A 22,445-nucleotide genomic window follows, 5' to 3' on the forward strand; every position below is an offset into this window, starting at 1 on the left:
TGTGTTGTTCTTTTCATGCTTCAGTAACTTTTCTACAATGCTAATGTTAATTCACATTTAATTCCATTTAATCGACTCTCTGTTGATTCTTCTTTGTAGCAATTTATTTCATTCGTAGATTGCAGACATGGCATTTGACTGAATTTTATCTTCTTTTTTTTTTTTTTAACGCAAATGTTGTATGCAAAAGTTCCGCCATGGCTGGCTGATCATTTTAAATTGATTCTTCTGCTCTAACTTCATTAGTGCGTCCACGGCAGATTGAAGACAAATAGTTTTACACCACCGCGGTGTTGGAGAGCTGCACTGACAGCTCGCTTTAATGAGGCCGAGCGGGGGTGTGCGCTGGCCTCCAGTTTGCCCGCCCCTCTCCGAGGCCCCTCGTATTCTGTCAGGTCATTGGTCATCACATTCGCCTATGTCTCTCTCTCTCTCGCCGCCTTTCTTCTCGCCAGATGTCAGCGACTGTGCCGAGCATGTTTATTTCACCCGACATGGTAAATGTCAGCCTTTTTTCTATTTTTATTCTTAGGAGATTTGAGGAAGTCTCGTGCGATTCAGTCGAACTCCGGAGATTTGAGGAAGCCTCACAAGACTTGAAGTATTACAAGATTTGAGGATGCCTTGCATCATTTAGCATATTGGTCACAATATTTGGAAAAAAGTCTCGCATGAATTGGCACAAGCACAATTGGACTTGAGGAAGTGTTGACTGCTTCAACACAAGCGTCATGAGATTTGAGGAAGTCTTGTATTATTAATTATATATCTGCCTGACTTAGCGGGAATGTCTTAAATTATGAGGAACGCTATTGTGATTTAGTACAAATCTCAGGTGAGGAACTCTCTTGCGATTAAGCACCAGTCTCACGGGATTTGAGGAAGTCTCGCGTGATTTAGCACAAGTCCGACAGGATTTTGAGGAAATCGTATGCGACTAAGGACAAGTCTTGTTTGAGGAAGTCTTGCATTATTTATTTGTTATTCACATTTAAGTGTTACAAGATTTGTGGTAGTCTGATGAGATTTGAGGAAGTCATGCATGTTTCAGCCCAAGTGTTTGGTGATTTCATTTAGTCTGAGAGGTGAGTACAAGACTGATAGACTGACTTTTATGTGATTTTGTACAAATTTAATTCAGCACCAAAATTTGAGAAAGTTTCACATTTCCCACAAGTGTCTTGAGAGTTGATTGTCAGACGAGGTTTGAGGAAGTCTTGCCTGAGTCTCAGGAAATTTTAAGTAGTCTGGTGAGCCCATTTTGACAAGTCTCACAAGATTTGGGTGCATCTCATAAGATTTTAGTCTTGCGTGATTCAGCACAAGTCTCATCAGACCTGAGGAAATCTTGTGCGATTTAGCTTCAGTCTTACGATAGTTCAGAAACATTTGCGCAATTTAGTACGCACTTGAGCAAGTATCCAGAAGTCTCCTGAGATATGAGCAACTCCCGTCATGCATGATGATGCTTAGAATTCCAAAGATGTTACCATTATTCCCTGTTCCACATTTCCACAAATAGTATATTTTTATGCACAAGTTTTTTTTTTTTTTTCAGTTCTTTGTTCCCCCGCAGTCAAATCTATAGAAAGTCTTTAGTCAGCTGTTCAACATTCATCATAGATGAACCAGAACAACAGCATGCAGTAAAAAGATTTGTCACCCCCCCCTACCAAACCTTGGCCAAATCTAAAATTGTACGTTTTGACTTCGTATACAGACTCAGACAGGAATTGTGCTCTTGTGATGTTTTGTTGCTGTGCATCAAAGTCCAATAATCACAATGTCTTATTCCTTAAGTGGCTCAATTTTCAGCAGAACCCTTTCAAACTGGAACCTGGAAATCTGCCATTGTCCTATTTTCTTTGCGTGCCCCCGCACTGAGAAGCCTTCACTGCCTTCGCTGCCTCCTGCACCTTGTTGCTCAGACACGTGTGAAATTAGGTACCGCTGCTGCCATTTTGCCCCGCGCCATACTGTACCCGTCGTAAGTGGATGGAATGAACTTGCAAGAGCCTGGGTTGCGTTTTAGAGTTATATTTTGTTTATACACAACCTGGATTGGTCGCTTGTCAATAGCAGGGCACATAGTTGGAGAAAAACAAGCGTGTTCAGATTCACACCTTTAGACGTACATTTTAGCGGTCATATATCACCGATAAAACCTATCTACCCACTGTGCTTGCGTCTGCCACGCCCACCAAGGTGAGCTATGTGCTCCGATGGGACGGTCCTATTGGAGTCTGTCTTGATGCGATGTTAGAATGCATCTTGGTTTGTTTTCCTCTTTGTCACTTTAAAATGGTGTATGTCAACTTCAAAGGCAAACTGCAACTATGGGACCATCTCGGTAATGAATCGATTTGGATTCCAAGGCTATTTGTTCGCGATGTGATGATTTTTTTTTATTTATTTATTTCATCGTCCGTCACCTTTCACTGACTTCTCGCTTGGAAACAAATTGTGCGCTGGAGTGTGTGTGTGCGAGTGTGTGTGATGCTGAATAACAAATAGCATCTTTTGGCTTTGAATGTTCACATTAATCCAATAAGGCTGCTTTGATAATTAAACAACAGGGTTAAAGAGTCAGTGTTTGGAATATTTATTTTTTTTAGGAGAGTCAACATGCTTGAAAACTTGTCAGTCTTGACAAAATACATTTATCATGGGGAATTTTTTTTTATACACTAGGCGTACCAGATAACAATCCCAAAACTCATTAAATGGTAAATGGGCTTTTTAAAGACATTTATATCATAAGTATGCATGTTACATCAGTACTAAAATTCAATCATATTCAAAAAGATTCTGGAGTTATTTAAGGGCTTTTCGGGGTGAATAAGTAAAAATGCGTTTATCCTGGCTGCACGATCCCTTAAAGCTGCAACACCTGGAAAGAAAATATTTGCCTATGGCCAAACAACATGGAACCGTGTGAAAATTTTTATTTAAAGGACCCATGCACAAAATTGAACAAGAAGTCCGCCATGTTTGGTTTGACGTGACCATATTCTAATATTCATACTTGAACAAACTCCTACTTGGGGGGGTCCTGGTATTTTCTAGCCGCCACTGAATTTGTCGCGCAACAATTTTTTTCGAGTGTTTGCTTTTGTTGTTACATTATTATCATCTCAGCCAGTGTGTTTGTTGTAATGTTGCAGAATGGCCCTCAGCTGCTGGCTCAAAAAGGGTCGCTAACTGAGCGGAAAAGTGCCGCTCTTACTGGTGAGCCCATGGGGGTGCGCCAGTGCTAATTAGCTCATTTAGCTCGTTGCAATGTAACTGAAACGCATTGCCAGCTACGGTGGTCTCGCAAATCTGTCCGTTGAATTGACATCTTATCTGCTGATTAAGTAAAATGAAGTGGATGCTTTGACTTTTTTGTTATCACTTAGCTTCTATTTACACTAATATATTATGTTATTTGAAGACTGAATTGTCTTTGTTTAAAAGCGTGTGAACGTCACAAGATTCTAAATTGTCTGAAGTTTTACGACAATACGTATGGGAACGTCATTTACGACTAAATTGACTTCGATGTTTACAAAAAGAACTTTTGAGGTTAATCAAAAACTCGCAAAATTGTACTTTCATATCACTGAAAACTCAATTATTTGTCGTTTACGAACGTTATGATTCCATTCCTAAAAGTCTCTAACTGCCTTTGTAGGTTGAATAGACGCGTCAGGCTCCTTGCCAAATTGTCTTTGATGTTCATTTTGAAGACTATCTAACCTATCAAGTTTACAAATACAATGTTTAGAAACCACATGGTAGGTTAACTGAAGAACAAAAAAACAAAAAAAAGTCTTTGTTTCCAAAAATGCGTATGTTAACTTCACTCATGTCTTTCTGGTATTCAAGAAGATAAAACTGTCTTTCTTGTATTCATCAAAGACTCTAAATTGTCTTTGATATTGAAATTAAAAAAAAAACTACAAATTGAGTGCACTGAAGACTGAAAAAAATCCATTTTAGGTTCATTGAAGACTTCTTTGTAGTGTACCAAAACTCCGTTTAATTTAACTGAACGGTGCTGAAGTGTCTGTGATGTTTACCAAAAAAAAAAAAAAGATTTTGTCCCGAGAGCGCGAGAAGCTCCGTAATGCTCACTCTTTCAATTTCAGTGAGCTCTCGTATGCAAAGCGTCAATTGTAATGTGTATTGAAATGAATGGGCCGCTGTAGTGGAGTCACTCTTGTGAATAATAAAGTCTTGCATAATAAAGTCTTGAAGATGAAAGTGTTGAGATTAACATAATGTATTCACACGTGCACACACATCAGCCCCAGCCCCTGTGTAGCCTTGTGTGAAATTGCTGCCGACGTTCATCCGTTCACGCATCCATTCATCGGCGTGGCTTTGCATCTTCAAGGCGCTTGGATGTTCTGACGAGCCTTCAAAGGCTTCCGCTGATCCGCTTCATCCACCAAGGTGGATTTTTTTTTTTTCCCCCTGTCCCGGTGAGAGATTACGGCGTGACGGAGCGAGAGTGGATTGTCAGGGAACAATGATCTTTAATTAAGGCCACAATAAGCTAACGTGGAGGTAATCGGAGCTTTAACAGAGCCGGGACATTAGCCAATGCTAGGCCAGGGGTCTGAAGTTGAACCCTTGTTGGAACGGAGGCTCGCATATGTTGGGTTGAAATTGGGAAAGGGGTCACCCCTTACAAATTGAACCCTGCAACTACCAGACCAAACTGTACCGACCTCTATAGTAGTAAGATTGTTACCTTTTTATTTTGGTAACCCAATAGGTCGATACCAAGAAATAATAATAATAATAATAAATAATTTAAGATAGTAGTATTCTTTACAACAGGTGTGGGCAATCTACGGCTCGGGGGCCACATGCGGCCCACTAAACGTTTTAATCCGGCCTACCGAACTTGAAAAAAATGAAATTAATTTTCTAAATACTGTGGTGTGTCACAGACATATATTTTGTTGTAATGCTTTTGGTATTTTTTTTCTCCGATGAGGTGAGGTTACCAAAACACTCCATCCATCTGCTCCTGGTCCGGCCCCTCTGTCAAATTTTAGAACCCATTGTGGCCCACCAATCAAAAAGTTGGTCTAGGCTGTGCCCCACCTTTCACCCAAAGTCAGTTGGGATGCGCTCCGGCTCCCCTAATGAAGACGAATGCTAGAGAAAATTAATGGATTGATAGTTGCGTTTGGATTAGAGGTTCCACTGTGTATCAGCAATTAACTTTAAGTGCCTGTGTGCGCTTGTAAACTAATGTGACGTGTTTGTATTTCACATTCTTCTCCGTGTGAACCCGGTTGTTTTTTATCTGAGTCGTGAAGATGTCTTCCGAATAGAGAGCTTGATTATTAAATGAGGAGTCATCACACATCATATCCTGTTCATTGCGCTTTGATTTGCATTCGGTTGTTGATTGATGAGATCGGTGAAGACGCCGCAAACGGGAAGCAACACGCAAAAGAAAGACCGTCATGCTTTTTACACTTTTTATTCCTTTTTTTCTCCTTTCTCCTCCCTTGCTTAATCCCGCTCGGCCCAGAGCACATAGTGGTTATTTGTTGGCGGAGTGACCCAATAGGTCAGGGTCAGACCGGCTTGGCAGCGGCTCCGAAAATATAAAATGATGGACCAGGATCACATGATTTGATGAGTGATGACATGGAGCTTTTTTTTTTAATTTTTTTTATTAATTAATTATTATTATTATTTTTTTAAGGCCGTATTACTTGTATGCTTGGTTGGTGCAAACGGACTGGTCACCAATCAATGCCAGGGCGCATAATGACCAAAAAAACAGACTGGCAATTTGTCAATATCAGGACACATTTACAAGCATTCACACCCATGGATAATTTAGTCGCCCATGAAACCGGCATGCCCAGGATTCGAACCCAAAACCCAAGACATACGTAGCAACCACCAGTCCTACATGCAACATGATGATAACCCTAGAGCAGGAATTCTACGTTACCGCCGCATCGGGAAGGATTAACTCCTCAAAGGTTGCGTTGTTTGTGCCAAAGATTAAAAGTACACTAAATGCATGCGCAAGGAAGAAACACGACACGGGCCGTCCTGTTTTTCTGCAGTCGTGGTGAATTGATGTGGGCGGGGCTTTTATTGAAATGTCAGCGCCATCATTCAGACTGAAGGTTGATGTTATACGCTGACCTTTTACACATAGACCACCCACTCCCGCTTCATCACACGCACGTGAGACTGTTCGTCCCTGGAGGGGCCAACTATTTCTTCTGCCATATACTCTCTTTAACCCTCCATGCGGCTTATGTTTATTACTGCGCCCCTGAAATATCATGCATTTAATTATCTTAATAGGGCAACCTGCCAGACTGCATTATGCAGTTTCGGTGAGTTTTGTGTGAAAAATAAACACCAGCTATCCTGTACATCTGTGACGTGCCAATTTTTGCATCCAGATGCTAACTCTAAAACACTTATTAAACCAGTGCTTCTCAATTATATTCTGTTATGCCCCCCCCAGCAAGAAGAAAACAATTCGTGACCCCTCCCCACCACCCCGTCTACGCCGCCACTATAAGTAAAAGCATTTTAATTGGGGAAAAAAACCTACACCGTAGAGTTAATACTCGTTGCGCCCAATGGGCAATGAGAGCGCCACTGCCAACTACTGGAGTGGATGTGCAATAACACTTTTTTTGTAGTATGGAAAAAAGGCATGTTCCCCAGGGTCATACGCGCCCCCTCAACTGGGTGTGGTCACTCGCTAATGAATAACTGATGTCCGGCTCGGTAAAACATTTTTTTTCTTGCCATAATATGGCGCCACTACACTATCATGAGTAGGCTTTTTTTTTATTTTATTCAGAATGAGGGGATTAGCGAGGCATTTTAGCAACCTCTGCCTTCTCAGTCGGGATTAGACATCCTTTCATTTCACTCTCATTATGACTTCTGACTTCCCACGACGCTAGTGAGCCACGCTAATGTTTAACTGACCTTTCTCAATATTACACGTGCAGACAGTTCATTATATCCATTGCACATGATTTTATTTAGATTTAACTTGAATGCTAACATTAACAGCTAATATTAGGGGACAGTTATCATTTCGCAAACTTTGACCTAGATTTTTGGTGCATGATCAAGAGCATTGTTGAAGAGGTGGTCGACTGCTGCATTAGCATCTGTAGCTAGCCTCTTTTTAGCTAACTGCTATTCTGCCATATTGCGAACAAAAGGACATTGATTTGCGTCTATCTTCTGAGTTATTTGATTCAAGGCGTAGACTCCAAGGTCAGCTTCTTGCGCTAGTTGCCATGTGTTTGTCATGTTATCTAGCAGCTTTTTATAAGCAGAAAGACTTCAGGTGGTCGTATGTGCATTGGAGTCTATGTTTGTAAAAAAATAATCACTCTTGATTGAAGCCATAAACCGCTAGGTTAGTTTCTTTTGCTTATTGCTTGCTGCCTTATATTTGTTTGTGATCAAAAGGTAGCAGTGACAGCTCTTGTTTAAAAAAATACAAATGGAAGCAGGTATGCAGTTTGTTGAACAAAAAGTGTTTTATTGCTTTTAATTACCATCGACCGCAGGTAACTGCTTATTAAATGTATATTGAATCAGCTTGTGCTCTTTAGTAAGGTCATGAGGAATCATTGTAGATTTTCGTTTTCTTTGTCTTTTTCCCTGGGCGGCGTCACCTTTTAGAATACCGAGCAGGGCTGTCTAAAAAGAAAAATGAATTGGCAACACAAGCACACAGTCGGGTCCAAAAGGGTGAGCTGTGAAATATTTGATGTGCACAAATGAAAACTCTCTTTTCTGTTTATTCAGCATTTTGACAGGAACAAGAGTGAGAAAAAGAAGAAGCAACAGTGGCACATTTTAAAATATTCCTCTGATTGTTTACAATTGCACACTATCGCTGTATGGTTCCTTATCTCGGGAAAATGACATTTGCCAATTGATGCTTATGTACTCTATAATTAGAAGCGTCTTATCATTGATGTTATTTGATCGTCTACGTTGTAAAGTAATTGTCATACAAGTGTAAAAAAATAAGCGCAATGTTGAGGCTATGAAATAGTAAAGCGTACTCTAAACATACAGTAGGAGTACTATTCCCAAGTAGCACTCAGCTAAACACAATTACGTAAGCACGGAAATTGTACACTAGTGCACAACTACACTAATTGAGAATGTATTTACACAAGAAGACAAATGTAGTATGCATGCAGCACATTAATACAATAACTACACGCACGGTACACAAAGCTGCAGCCGTTGTGAAGCGCTAAGCGAAATAAAGTTGAATTGTCCATATTGTAACAAAACAAAGTCACACAGAGCCCTCTGCTGGCTCGGTCAAATCAAGCGACCATGGCATAATTTAGTTTAAATTGTGCATGTTCCTCATTAAATGGAATTTAATATTGGCAGTATTTTTTATTTAACTATCGACATTGTCATATTTATTATATATTTATTATATTTTATTTAGTATACTTTTGTTTGAATTTGTATTCATTTTATTATTGGCATTTTTATTGTATTCTTTTTTGTAGCAATGGATTACATGTCATATTCATATAATCATACTTTTACTATTTATGTACTTTTTTGTGAAAGTAGGTGTTCATTTTATTTTATTGCCATTATATTTATAGTGATTTGTCTGATTTTGTTTACTTTTGTATTTATTTGTAATATGTGTATATATATTTGACTTTTATTTGTATTTTTTAAAATACTTTCCAATCTCAAGAAAGGTTCTTATAAAGATTTTATTGTGTATTAATTATTTTTTTATATTACATTGCCATCCATGCACTTTGTCATGTTTCATTGCGGTGGCGGCAGACAAACAAGGACGGGGGTGGGTGAAGGGGGCTTGAGCAAGTTAGCGCAGCGGTGGGGAGAATGGGGGCAGCGTGGGGGGGGTCCACTCAAATCGCGCGGCTTGTGCTGCGGGAAGCAGAAGAAGAGGAGGGAAAGCGGAGCCAAATGTGAGATGCAGACAGGGAGTGAAGGCTAGCGAGGGAAAGTGGGAAAAGAAGACGAGGAGGAGGAGCGAGGAGTTGATGGATTGGAGTATTTTTAGAAGGCGAGCCAAGTATTCGCAAGGGCAAACTCGTCTGCTTTGTTGTGGTTGCTTTCCTCCCCGACGCCAGTGTCATTTTTTTTGCCTTGCGCTCAAGACCTTCATGGCTTTGCCGTGCCCCGTCTATCCAAGCGAGGAGCGGCACGTGGAAGTCACGGAAGTGAGACCGCAGAGCGGACGCGGACTGCCAATCAGCTTCCGTGAGTCCAGTCGCTGTTGCTGAAAGCCGTAGACGAAAGAACCTGAACGAAGCCGCTCCGCTCTCATTGATTTCATTACCTTCTCATCTCACGTTTGTCACCCCCACCCCCCACTGGTTTATATTCCGTCCTCCCTCCTCCTCCTTTGGCGTCCTCGCTCTCGCTCGCTGTCACACAAGCTGCAGCAGCGGACGCTCTTCAATTTCTTTCCGCTGAGTCGGCAGAGTCAGGAGGTACCAACAAGTCTGCTTAGTGAACCGGCGCAAGGGTACGTCCGGGGGGAGTGTCCGTCAGCCAGCGGGGTGTTCATCCGGGTGTGGATTTACCGTTTACCCTGGAGCTACATGTGGGCCGCAGCCCCGCAAGCCGGGCTGGGAAATGACGCCGTCCCCGCAGTTGTAGGAGCCCTGTGGGCGGCGGTCATGGCCCGAGAGGGGCGCTGTCATCGGTCTCCGGCGGCAACCCGGCGCCGCGGGACAACCCGGGCGCTCACTTTTGCTCTGCTGTCACGGACGCGCCTCCACGGCCTGAGGCAAGTGTGCGTCCCCGGTGGCTCCCTGGGCCGAAGAGTGTTTTGGCTCCTGGCGCTTTGCACTTCCCTGGGCCTGCTGTTGTCCTGGTCCTCCAACAGGCTGCTCCACTGGATGTCCTTCCCCACCTACACCCGGGTGCACACCGAGTGGGCCAAGGAGCTGGCCTTCCCTGTGGTCACTATCTGCAACAACAACCCCATCCGCCTCTACAAGCTCACGAAGAGCGACCTATACTTCGCCGGACACTGGCTAGGCCTGTTACTGGCCAACCGTACCGTACGTCCCCTGGTGCTGGACCTGCTGCAGGAGGATCGCGTGGCCTGGTTTGGCAAGCTATCTGACTTCCGGCTCTTCCTGCCGCCTCGAAACTTCGAAGGCACCAACTTGGAATTCATGGACCGGCTGAGCCACCAACTGGATGACATGCTGCTCTCTTGCAAGTACAGAGGGGAACCTTGTGGGGCTCACAACTTCTCTTCTGTAAGTTGACCACGTCTTTGCCATGCTTCATTGGGTTTAAGTCTGGAGTTGCACTTCTCTCGACAATTTTTGTCGTCATGGATCATTTTCCATGTAATCCATGTTATACTCAATTGGGTTTAAGTCCCTACATGGACTTTGCCATTCAAATGCATTTCACAGCTTCTGTAAAATTTGGGTCTCTAGAGTTTGTATTTGGACTTGGCCTGTACAGAACCTTCCACTGCTTTAATCAGGTCATTTATGCATCATCTGTGGTATTCTCTATAGGGTTTATGTCTGGACTTTCCAAGTTCATTGGCTCGTCGAAAACCTTTCCAGATTTTATTTTTTTTAATTATTTTTTTTTTTATTTTTAATGCGTTATTGGTTGCAATGCTACGGTCCATTTTCTGACCCATTATGCCGATTACACACTGCCCATAGAACCGCTTGATTAATAGCACCACATAACAAGCACATAAAGGCTGGTGTCGGCTGGTGTTTCTTTGCTATAGCGCTGTTTTATTTATTTATTTATTTATTTTTATTTCAGGACCGCCTGTTTCTTTTCAGCGTGTGAGACTGCCTCTGATCACTACCTGTGCAATTCAAAGTTGCAACATTACTAACACAGCATGACATATGAGTCACCACACTGAAGGACACCTGAAGACCATCATGAGAATCTTGAATTTACCCGAAACATAAACTTGTTCCAATGGAAAAAAATGCCACATATCCACCTCTTTCAAAAAAGCAGTCTTTTTACATTTTCTTTTTCAGATTTTCAGGTTTATTGCAGCATCCTCAGATTTTTGCAATTGCATAACCTTGGCAATTATGAAGAGCAACATCATTTATTTTAATTTGAATCATGTCTGTTTAATTTCAAATTTTTTTTTAAAAAGATGTTATGTTGTTTTAGGCTGTTAGATAATCTTTGTACGGTTTGGCTTGTTTCCCAACGTGTGCTTTAAATTTTGAGCCCTAATGTAATTAAGTTTGACCCCTTTTCAGGGTTTGTCTGGTGATGGACTTGACCTGTCTAAAACCTTCTACAAATTTTAGTGATTTATGTGTCATCACTGACATGTTCAATAGGGATGAGTCTGACAATGGACCTTGATCATTTTTTACACTCAGACTCATAAATGTAGTTGTTACAGGTCGTCGACAATCAATCTGTGTGCTCTATGGTTTTCAAGTCTGGAGAATGTCTTTGTCACACTAATACACCTCGACAATTAATTTTTTAATATACCTCTAGGCATCTATCTGGTTTTTATGTTGGTTACACCGCTAACTCATAACATTGTTGTTTACGCCGTCAAGAACCCCAAATTTTGCGGTATCTAAGCTCTTCCGGATCACTTAAACAGTTGCCGCTTTTTGTAATGATTGGAGTCGTTAAAAGCGCGGGTAAATCAATGACGCACAAAGTGTTTGGACTTCCTGTTACAGCAAATCGTTGGAGCTTTCGAGCGCAAAATGAGTCGCAGCCGCATTCATTCAGAAGTCTAGGAAAAAAGGTACTGCTGGCAAATGAAAAACTGAAAAATGAACGAAAACCGATCATGTATTGGAAAACAGATCTCATATTTTTGGTTTGGGGAGGGGGGGGTGTTCTTTTGATTTCCCTTTTTTTCAAATAAAATGTATGCTTTTTGGATTTCAATCTGGAGATTGATCTGGCCAGTCTTAAAGTTTCCACCTAAAATTCACAATGACCCTCCCACGCCATCCACACACATATTTAGCTGTCTTGTTATCATGTTGCTTAGTATAAACCAAACTTTCTGTGGCATGGGTCGCTTACACACAATCTGTGGTGCACTCTATAGGTTTTAAGTCTGATAGATTGATTTGACAAGTATAAAACTTTCCACTTGGCATTTTTTTCCACCCTTTTTCATTTTGGTTACATCTCTAAAATAGGACAAACAATTAGTTAACTTTGACATTTAAACTATAGCATGCTCTTTGGGGTTTAAGTCAGGACTTTTTTCGAGTACTGACCCAAATTTGAAGCTCCAACAGAAACCATGCATGGCGCTCCGTATTTTCTGGCATCTTCTCACTTAAGTTCCCATGTGGTCAAAAACTGCCAAAGAGAAAAACAAAAAGTTGGACCCTGTGTAGGCGTTACTGTGCTTTTTCGCTCTCCTCGTCTTGCTGTTGTATTTGTTTGTGCGCTGCCAGCGTGAAAGCCCACGAGGTGCATCAGCCCGCCGCTGAAAGGGCTTTAATAACAAGCACACGCTTCCATTAGCTTTTAGTTCGACACGTGAACGCCAGGCTGCTTCATCATGGAGTTTGCTTTGACAAAGTACTGTTGGAAATTGGGTCATGTGTTGTGTGATACTGCACAACTGTGGCATTTTAATTTTGTAAATTCACAATGTCATAATCTAGGACTCTGTTTATGTTTGCATTCTATCAATATTCAGATTAAGGTCAAAATTCCGATTTCTGAGTCATTAGGAACTGCCTGTTCACATGGCTTGAACGGACGGTATTAGCCCCCCGTCCCCCCACACGTTTAAATAATCCGAAGATTTCCCCCTGATTTGCTTGTCCATTCTGTCTGTTTAAAAATCAAAAGAAGTTCACCCACCCCTCCTCTAGAGTTTTACCTTTCCAGTCCAAATCCTTCAACTTCATATTTTTCATCATTAATGTTATAAAATCTCCTTGTTCGTGTGTTGCCCAACATGCTAACGTTTGCCTGCTGGGCTTATGACGTTATGTTTGTTCCTTCCTTCCATCGCAGGCAAACTTCTTCTAACGGGCCCTTTGTGGTTTGTGGCTGATCTCATTAGTGAGGACTCCTTGAGGTCTTATTTTTTTGCTCTCAACTGAAAAACAACAAGTTTGGGTTTTTTAGGGGGTGAGGGGCATTACGCCCTTCAGTGTGCTCTTTAGCAAAAAAAATAAATAAATAAATAAATAAATAAAAAGCATCCTCTATAGCACAGCTGGGCAAACTTTTGTGCTTAAGGGCCACATAAATTTTTAAACTGACAGAGGCATTTGTTGATAAATGTGTATGGAAAAATATGGAAAATTATTCGTTTTTATGATAGTACCTTTATATAAACAATTTTTAAATACAATAAACATACTTTTTTTTTTTTTTTCATTTTATCGTCAGAATATATTAACCAATTATCGACATCGGCAAATAATACAAATAAATAAATCAATCAATAACAAATGCTTTTACGGCTACAGTACTGTAAATGCTTGGTGCGGTGGATTAAAGAACGGTGCTGACCATCCAGTATGTAACCTGCGGGCCAAACTTTGCCCCACAATTGCTCGATAGGGTTTAAGTTTAAAACCTTCCACCACGTGTAAGCCAAATGTTCCTTGAGGTCATTTTCATGATCACAGCATTTGGAGCTCTGCCATTCAGGATGAATCCTGACTAAACTGGAAGCACTTTGGCCTGGCCCAATCCTCACCAGGCATCTTCCATTATCTCACCATGTCAAAAAAGAAGACAAAGAAAAAAATAAAGATGTGGAGGATCAATAAATCTATTTGTGCTGGATTTTTGCGCTGCTGTACTATCGGTCAGGTTCAAACAGCGTGGGAGACACGCGCATGAATAGAGAAGTTCCACGACCCTCTTCCACCTGCAACACCCGCCAACAACGACCAATTAAAGGGCATGACGCCTCATCACACATTCGGCAACTCGCATTTTTTTTTTTTTTTGCCCCAAGGTGAGCAGTGCGGCATCTCCTCAGAAATCTAATAACTGCGAGTATTGTTCGCGGTCTTCAAGCACTCAAGGTGATTTTCTTTTTTTTTTTCTATCACAACTCACCCTGTGGGGAGTTGTGTGCTTCGCATTTGCTGTTATTTAAGCCCATTGTTTCTATTGGAAACACTTGAAACACTTTGAACCTGTTAGCATCCAATAGACCTCTCTGCTACTGAGACGATCTATTTGTAAACATGAGAGTGAAGGCTAAAGCCGAGTGTGCGTACGGACAAAAACAGCACGTTTGATTTGAAAGGGATATGCCAGTTTCATTGGAGAATAACACTGATGAATGGTGTCAGGTCTCTCCACATTTGTTGTCCCTCGAGGAAGACCCAGTGCCGCCTTTTTCTTTTTTTTTTTTTTTTTTTTAGTCAGCCATGGTAGTGTGATGGAAAATGCCGTCATTAGGGAGATGCACATCTGGCTTCCTGTCGGCTGACCAGTGGTGTCGGAAGCGGAATAACCAGCTGTAAAGCAGGAATTGGAACAGGTGATCGATAATTGAGTCGAGATGCAGGTTAATCACGAGGAGGCTGTTTCTGAACTCGAAGCTGCGTGATCAAGAACGCTGTGCAAATTAGCGAACATATGGTCAGTGGCCGGTTGATTCTTGGTGTCAGAGGCGTGCTGCCAATTATTTTACAGAGACTTCGTTCAGAATAGGGCTACACAATATATCAGAAAAATAATACAATATCGGCCCGTGCAATTTGCAGATTGCAAATGCAAGCAAAAAGTTTCTTACCGAATTGTATGCCTTTATCAACCGCAAACTTAAATGTGCCTCGCCATCCATTAGTCGATTATTATCTTGGGTAATTATAATTAATTAGACCGAAATACGTTGAGCTTGCTTATTTTGCTGCATGAAAAAAATAGTCATTCTTTCATTAGATATAAAAATGTCAGTTCTTTTGGTACATGTTAAACGTCACAATGATATCGTTATTGTCATATTCACCAACCGTATCACATCACGTTTTTCCAATATCGTGTAGCCCTCATTCAGAGGATCCGTTTCTGCTCAGAAAGCAATGACACACTTTTATGTGTCAGAAGTGGAACGATCAGATGTGACATTATCTCCTTAGTGTATGTGACTTGTTTCTCCGTCTGGGAATGGCTCGGAATGTGTCAGGTATGTCAGGCGGTGCACCTTGAACCCGTGGCATTGTGATGTTGAGAATGTCAACGTGTCAAACTGTGAGTGCGCATCTGCAGTTGTGAAGGATGCACTCTCCTGTTGAGCGTTGTAGTTTACACCCGATGGAACCGTGTGCCGTATCAATCCGGATCAGAGTAAACACGTCGGGCTCCAGTCTCTCGCTGCAATCTCATTAACCCCCTCGCCCTTCCCCCAATCCAATTTCCCATTCCAGTATTGACGACGGCAGAGCTTTCTTCGTGTTGGGAATGAAAATAATGCTCTCTAATTTGCCGTCAGGACCTCCATGTCGCGGCCAGGTAGCTCCGTCTCTAGGTGAAAAGCGACAAGCTTGAACGGTGATGATGAAATAAGATGTGGTTTGCATTCATAGTCGCTCTGCTGCATAAATGGGGATGTTATTACTGACTTGACCGTGCCAAAAAATGTCATTGTTCATTTGTGTTGGTCTCAACGCGCATCAAAATAGAAAAAAAAAAATCTCTACTGCGATCGCAGTAGCGAATGCTCCTCGCTTGACCTCCAAGAAACACATATGGCGGAGGGCATGTTTACATTATATCGCAACGCCCACCACACTAATATTTATTCACTTTCAGGTCCTTCGGGGAGCAAACACCCACACGAGCATCAAATATACGAAAGTAGACTCAGAAATAGTGTTAATGTATAGTGGCTAGAATGTCGGCAGTTTTATTTTTTTTCCCTTAATTATCCTTAGAATAACATTTGTTTCAATTGGATTTCCATAGGTCTTAAAAATGTCTTGTTAATTTTGCTGAGTGTAAAAGCTAAACGCTTGAGGCTAAAGCTCATTTATGCTAACTTGACAACAGAGGGTGAGACAAAATCAGAGGCAGAATAACAAGCAACATACATAAAATGCCGTGAAAATGTCTTCTCCCTCTTGCATAATTTCCCTACTTCAATGTTTAAGATCATCAAACAAACATAACAAAATTCTGTTTTTAATATTTTGCTCTGCAGACTTTTATCAAATCTGTCATTCCTATTTCAAATGTAAGTAAAATGTAAAGTGAAATGTAATGTAAAATCAATTTATTCTCGTATTAGAATTAAAATTGTCCTTTTGTTTATTAATGTTAGGCCATTCTTTTTCAATATTGGAAAAAAATATTTTTCATTATTAGAACACAAAGCCTTTTAGTGAGTTATTTTTAAGGTACGATAAATCGGTAAATTGTATCAATTAAACAAAATGGAAATGGCAGTGTTTGTCGCTAGCCTAAGGCCAATGGGCGTTTAAAGTCTCAAGGCTACAAAAGCAGAACATTTCTGATTCAGTGTCAGCGACTGCAGAAGTGAGCGTTCATCGCTCCCGAGCGGAGTTGTCGACTCAGACTCGATGACGCCCCTGTGTTATTGTCAAACGGGGTCACCGTGTTCCCGTTCGTTCCTGGTGCTGCTGCTTGACGGCCACAAGAACGAGCCGGTCGAGCGGGACAAATGACCGCCGCTAATCGGCCCGTCGTCCTTAAGCGTCTTTCGTCTTGCGCAATGCAATTAAAACGCGACAAGAGTTATGTGGGCGACTCCTCCCCTCTGGCGACTTGATTCTTCATTGAAGGCGATGAGACGTGAAAGCACCAATGCACAGATCGGCATTTGGGATACTATGAATTTATTTCAACTGTGTTATTCCAAATTAGATCATATTGCAGGATTTTGTTATCCACAAACTATTTTTTTCCCCAAACTAGCAAAATTAGCCTCATGACTCATGATGCAAGTTTGCCATTACAAATTGAGAGCCGTTGCTTTCTGTCGGCACAAAACGCAGGATGATGGAGGATTGACACATTCATGTTCTTGGCAAGAAGGAGGCTGATCTTGAAATACTTCTTGTTTTCTCTTCTTTGTAATTTAGTGTTAAAAACAATCGTAGTGAAGAAAGTGGAATCCCTGCACTGTGAGGCCGTCGTGCTCACCAGTCGGCCACCGTGCCGACTGCACTGTGTTGTATTTGTTTTTCATTCTTTATGGCACATATTTGTGGTTTCCCGCTATGCCACATTGTGTCGCAGATTACCTGACTGTATTTTTTTTTTTTTTGCTTTATTTTTCGGCATCAAGTAACCCCAAATTTCAACCTCCTGATCACATGATCTCTTGCAAATAACCATTCTAGTGCATTCATGTTTTACAACCTGATGTGAGCAAGTGCGTTTATTTTCCTCATCGGTCGCGGAAGAGGCTCTTGTGATATCTTTCCCCCATACTCTCTCCTCTTTCGTTCGCATTCCTGATGAGCACCGAGACCGCGTGAGGTGGTTTGGTCTCACACGAGACGCCGTGACGGAGCAGCCTCTTTGTCTTTTGTGCTCCTTTATCAGAGTCATGCAACTTAGCCTTTTGGCAACAATCCCACCGGAGGAACATCATCGATCCGTCAAAAAAAAAAGAGAAAAAGTGTTGTCCCCCCTCCTGAGCTGTTTTTCTAAGAGAAAAAAAATAAATTTTGATGAGAGCAAATTTCTGGCGCCTTCCAACTTTGCGCTAACAGCCTTGAGACAATAAGCACTCGGTCTGCACTTCAATTCCCATTAAATTCATTCAGTGCATTTTTAGCACGTTACCATTAAAGTCCTTCGAGAGGCATCAAGGAGGGAAGTGAAAGTAAACAGCAAGAGAAACTTGGAGCTGTTGAGCTCCTGTCAATAACCGAATGAGCCGAAACGCTCGCTGCTGCTGTCTTTGTCTTTACAAATAATGGAAAAGAAAACAGGAGGCAGTTCGCAGTGATAGCTTCTGTTTGCTTGACAGCTCACTTTAAATCCCGCCTCTTTCACCCTTGAACCCCACTGTGTGTAGAAACAAACACATTTCCATCATGAGAAAACTCAAAGACTCAAGACAATCTCCTCAGGATTTTGTCCAACCGCTCCTAAATTGGAACCACAAGTACTGAAAAATAGATGACCTGAAATCCTGAATATTTTTTATTTCTAATTTTTTTTTTTGCTTGTGAGGCGAGTTATGATTTGGCATGTTTCTAGAAGTCCACCTCAGAAATATTCTGTTTCAAGTGTCCTTTGAATTTTTGAAAAATCCAGACCCCTAAGCTGGTTTTACTTAGCAATATGAAATATACATGAGATGTCAATTATATAAGTCTCAAGAAACCAAAAGACACTGGAAGTCTGCCATTTTGGTTTGAAGTTGACATTTTAGGGTCATTTCTGGGGGTGAAGAAAAGCTAATTTTGGACACTTCGAAGTGATCTTTGAGATTTATGTGCTAATTTAGCCCTTGAAGCCAGTTTCTTAGTCACATGAAATTTAGTAGTCTGGTCGATTTGCGAGTCGAGCCACAGAAAAGATGCAGGAAGTAGGTGAGTTTTATTTGAAGCTGGTAGTTTAGGATCATTTTGGCAAATTCCAGGGTCCTTCCAAGACGATTTGGCATGCTGCTACCAAATTTACATTAAATATAGTAAACAGATTGGCGACGTCAAATTCCAAAGCATTGAGGTTTTTGTCGTTTTGTGTAGTCGACTCCTGGTGACAAAGTGAGATGACTTGTTGGTTAAAATTTCATACCAGAGTTGTTTGAAATTTCTTCTCCTGGAACCAACATTAAAAATCTCTACTTTGCAGTACCTGGTCACACATCAAAAGGGCACACACCGCAGTAGAGGGTGAGAGCAGTAGCTCATTTTTTTTTCGGGGGCTAACTTTTGCAGTTTGGATGCAGACGCATCGTGTATATAAGAGTTTGCTGACGTACTGTATATTCTTCTTTGGGGTCTAATTGCTGAGCGAGGGGCTGATGTCTGGGAGGCTGCGAAAAGAAAATTTAAATAGTCTTTTTTTCTGTACCTCTCTGCAGCCGTCCGTGGAACGGTGGTTGGGTCAAACTGGTTTAAACTATTAATATAAGCTATTCTAAGCACTGCAGAATTTTCACTGGTTTGTTTGCATTTGTGGCCTCGTTTATGAATGATTGTCATTTTTCCGCTAGTTTCAGTCTGCTAGGCGGTTTTTCGGTTCCTGCCTCCCTCGTGTCTTGACCCGCGCTGTCGCTGCACCGCACAGCGGGGGACGTGCTAATAGGGTGTCCATATTTCCAGACTCCTGCCAAAGATACCCGTGGGAGTCGGCGTAATGAGCCGGCACCACCTGTGCCGGGCGGGTGTTGCGGATTACGATACTTGGCGTTGCCATCCGTCTCGCAAATGTTGAGCGTCGGAATCTCCGCGGTGACCATTCGGGGCGCAATTTGCCGACAGAGCGGGAGAAATCACACGGGAGGATCCCGGGAGTCGTTTGGTGAACCGGGCAGAGCGGGAACATATTTGTTGGGCTTTTTTTCGCACTTGGTGTGTGACGCTTGCTTCACATGAGTCATGAATAACAAGAGGGGGATCTTGGTCGTCTCAGCAGCAGAGCGGCAATTCAATCGCAGCTATCTGTGTGAAAAGACGAGCAAGAAGTTTCCAAATGAGTTGCTAAAAGTCATTAGGAGAAGAACACTAAACAGATATACAAACACAATTAAAGCTGCAAGTCGGGAAGCACGTCTGAATGTTTTCAGGGTGAGACCTTCATCACACAAGTCTTTTGGTCAAGATCTGAATTTTGGGAGATGCCCAACTACAGTTTTGTCTTTTATAAAGAGTCATTATACCGTATAGTAACGATAACTGTCATTCTTCGTATTATGGCAATTGTTCATTAGACAAAATCCAAATCCTGGAAATGGCCAACATGAAGCTACGAGGGCCACTTCGAACCAAAATGGCAGACCTCCTGTTTCTTTTCCGGCATGGCTTCTTCGACTTTTTTGTGAGTCTTCTCATGATGGACATACCTACCCAATTTTAAGTTGCTAAGTCAAACTAGCTTTGGCAGCCACATTGGGACAGGCGACCAAACAATGTGAATAATTTACATTCACAGATTGGATTCACTCCCTGCTCGTTTGTCCCCATGCTGACCCCCCCCAAGTCCATCTCCTGAGTCTGATGCTGATAAGCACCGTTGCCTTGGTAACGCTTTGGGCGGTCCCGCACCTTACTTGTACCTCCCTGACACTTTGTCCCCTGCTAATTCCGTTCAAATATTCCAACACACATCAGAGTGATGTGATGGGTCCACACATCTCTTCCGACCATTGACTTTGACTAAAGGGTTCCTTGTCGTCCTTTCAAGCATTTTGTTTGGAGACGAGACAGGGTTAAGTGTCCTTGGCCCATTGAGTGCTATAACTATCAAAATATGACCATACAGAAAATTGTCTAATTCTACACTTTATAAGAATAATATTAAACAAAGTCGGTGCTTGGATAAGATTTATGAAACTGGAATCCATAAGTAGCCTGATGCCATTGACCAGAAACATAGATGAGCCTTTAAAAAAAAAAAAAAAACGTTTTTAAATTCAGCAGTGTGTTGTGATTAATGTCAAGTGAAACAAGGTCAAGGTTATATTATAATTCATGAGAAACTGGAGACCAAAGGTGACGTACCGCCACAGTTCAAAAACAAAGACACTCATAACATTGTAAAGCGACCGAATGTTGGGCTTAATGCTTATTTCGGAATAATATGGAACAGAATTACCAGTGCGACAATTTATGTCAAATTAAAAATTAAAGCTACACGCTACACGAAAATAGACATAACACTGAAAATGACATGTCTTCTTGATGGCTTATCAACCAATCACGGCACAGCTTGTGTAAGTTGGGTGAGCCGTGATTGGTTGTTTTCAGTTGACAGAAAGTGGCAAAATGCCTTTTTAAAGGTGTTAATTATATATGACAAATAATGACGGTATCAAATTAATTATTGACAAAATATCAACATTTTTCTGCTGTAAATAGTCAAATTAAATCTGCGGTTTTCCCCTATAGCGTAATTCAAACTTTTTTTTTGTTTGTTTGTTTTTTTTTTTTAGAACAAAAGGGCTTAATGGTGGAACTGCGCTCCCACAGGGCAAGCCAGCGAAATTAAAAATCTTAATTAAAATAACATTATTACAGTCCTTTTTCTTCCTGGCGACCATTCGATTTCCACTGTAATCATAATTAGTTTCAGGTGACGGCTTTTGTTAGCACTTGAAATGAAACCACATCCATGACTTTGATGTTAGCCGTTTTCCCTGCGCGTCAGCACCAGTTAGCCTCACGGCAACCGCTGACAGGCAACTGTTTTGTCACTCATATCGTAACCCCAGTGACCGCTCCGCCTGCGGGTTGTCATTTCATATATAATAGATATGGGCGGCTGTCTTCCATCCCGGTAGCAGCCGGGACTTAGTGATCTGTTGTCTGTTATTTGAGGCTAATGCTGCAAACTTTTTCTATGTGGTCGCGATTTGTTTTTTTGTGACCTCCACCAAGCACCAAAATGTACGATATGGTCACATGATGTTAAACCACCCAACAGATTTTTAATTTTGGAGGATTTTGGTGTTAAATCCAGACGAAAGTGTGGATAGTATATTTTTTAAATTTTACTCCCGATGAAAGAGATTTTCATTTTTGGCCTTTGACTTCAAGTGCAAGTGAACCTCTCCTCCGATACACGATTCAAATAGCATATTCCGCCCAACTTTTTCAATTCAAAAATTGTACAGTACTGCCTACTAATATATGGACATAGTGACAAATACAAATATTTGTATTTATTTATTTATTTATTTTCATCTGAATACTTCTGTCTAATTAAGCAACTTGTCAACTTATCATCGCTATGCTAATCTTTCTTTTCAAGCAGTCTTCAGCAGCGACGTTTCGGTCTTGTCAAACATCCCTCCGTGTTCATTCTGTCGTGCTTCATCTATTTTGAGTTTGTCCCGTGGAGCTCACGCGTTCATTAGCCATGCTCTGTGATGATGCGCCTTCCCGCCGCAGACTACCGTTAAATAATTCCTGATCACCTTCGCTCAAACTCGACATGAGGTGGGAAGTGGCAAATGGGGGGGGGGGGGGGGGGGGAACAATGACAGCACTAGTTAATGAAGCGCAGCTCATATGCCGAGTGTCACGCAATTAGCATAAGTCACACATTAATATTTTACGCAGTATTCGGATCATTATGTTGATGTTTGGAGCCCCGCCAGGACTCCTTTTGTTCTCTTGCAAGTCAATGAGGGCCAAGTGTCTGCCGCTCGCCGCATTGTCACTAACCTGCCAGCTAATGACTCACAGCTTACCATTGAGTAAAATTAAGCTGTCTCTCTTTCACATGTGCTTTTATTGTATTTGACATAT

The 22,445-nt window shown here is 41.6% G+C and overlaps 1 protein-coding gene across 4 annotated transcripts in view; it reads left to right on the forward strand.

Annotated features, from left to right (window-relative positions):
- Positions 1–22,445, forward strand: part of asic2 (acid sensing ion channel subunit 2) — a 110,553-nt gene that overhangs the window by 53,123 nt on the left and 34,985 nt on the right. Inside the window, exon 1 of one of the 4 annotated variants that reach the window (XM_088316894.1) lies at positions 8,945–10,289. The exons of the other annotated variants lie outside the window; for them this stretch is intronic. Within the exon in view, the coding sequence (XP_088173020.1) occupies positions 9,621–10,289 (669 nt within the window). The 5' untranslated portion in view covers positions 8,945–9,620. Of the gene's footprint in view, positions 1–8,944; positions 10,290–22,445 lie in introns of those variants that run through there. 4 annotated transcript variants of the gene reach the window in all.

The sequence above is a fragment of the Idiotropiscis lumnitzeri genome, chromosome 15, assembly GCF_059441095.1.
Source record: "Idiotropiscis lumnitzeri isolate Australia: NSW breed Sydney's pygmy pipehorse chromosome 15, RoL_Ilum_1.0, whole genome shotgun sequence".
NCBI lineage: Eukaryota > Metazoa > Chordata > Actinopteri > Syngnathiformes > Syngnathidae > Idiotropiscis > Idiotropiscis lumnitzeri.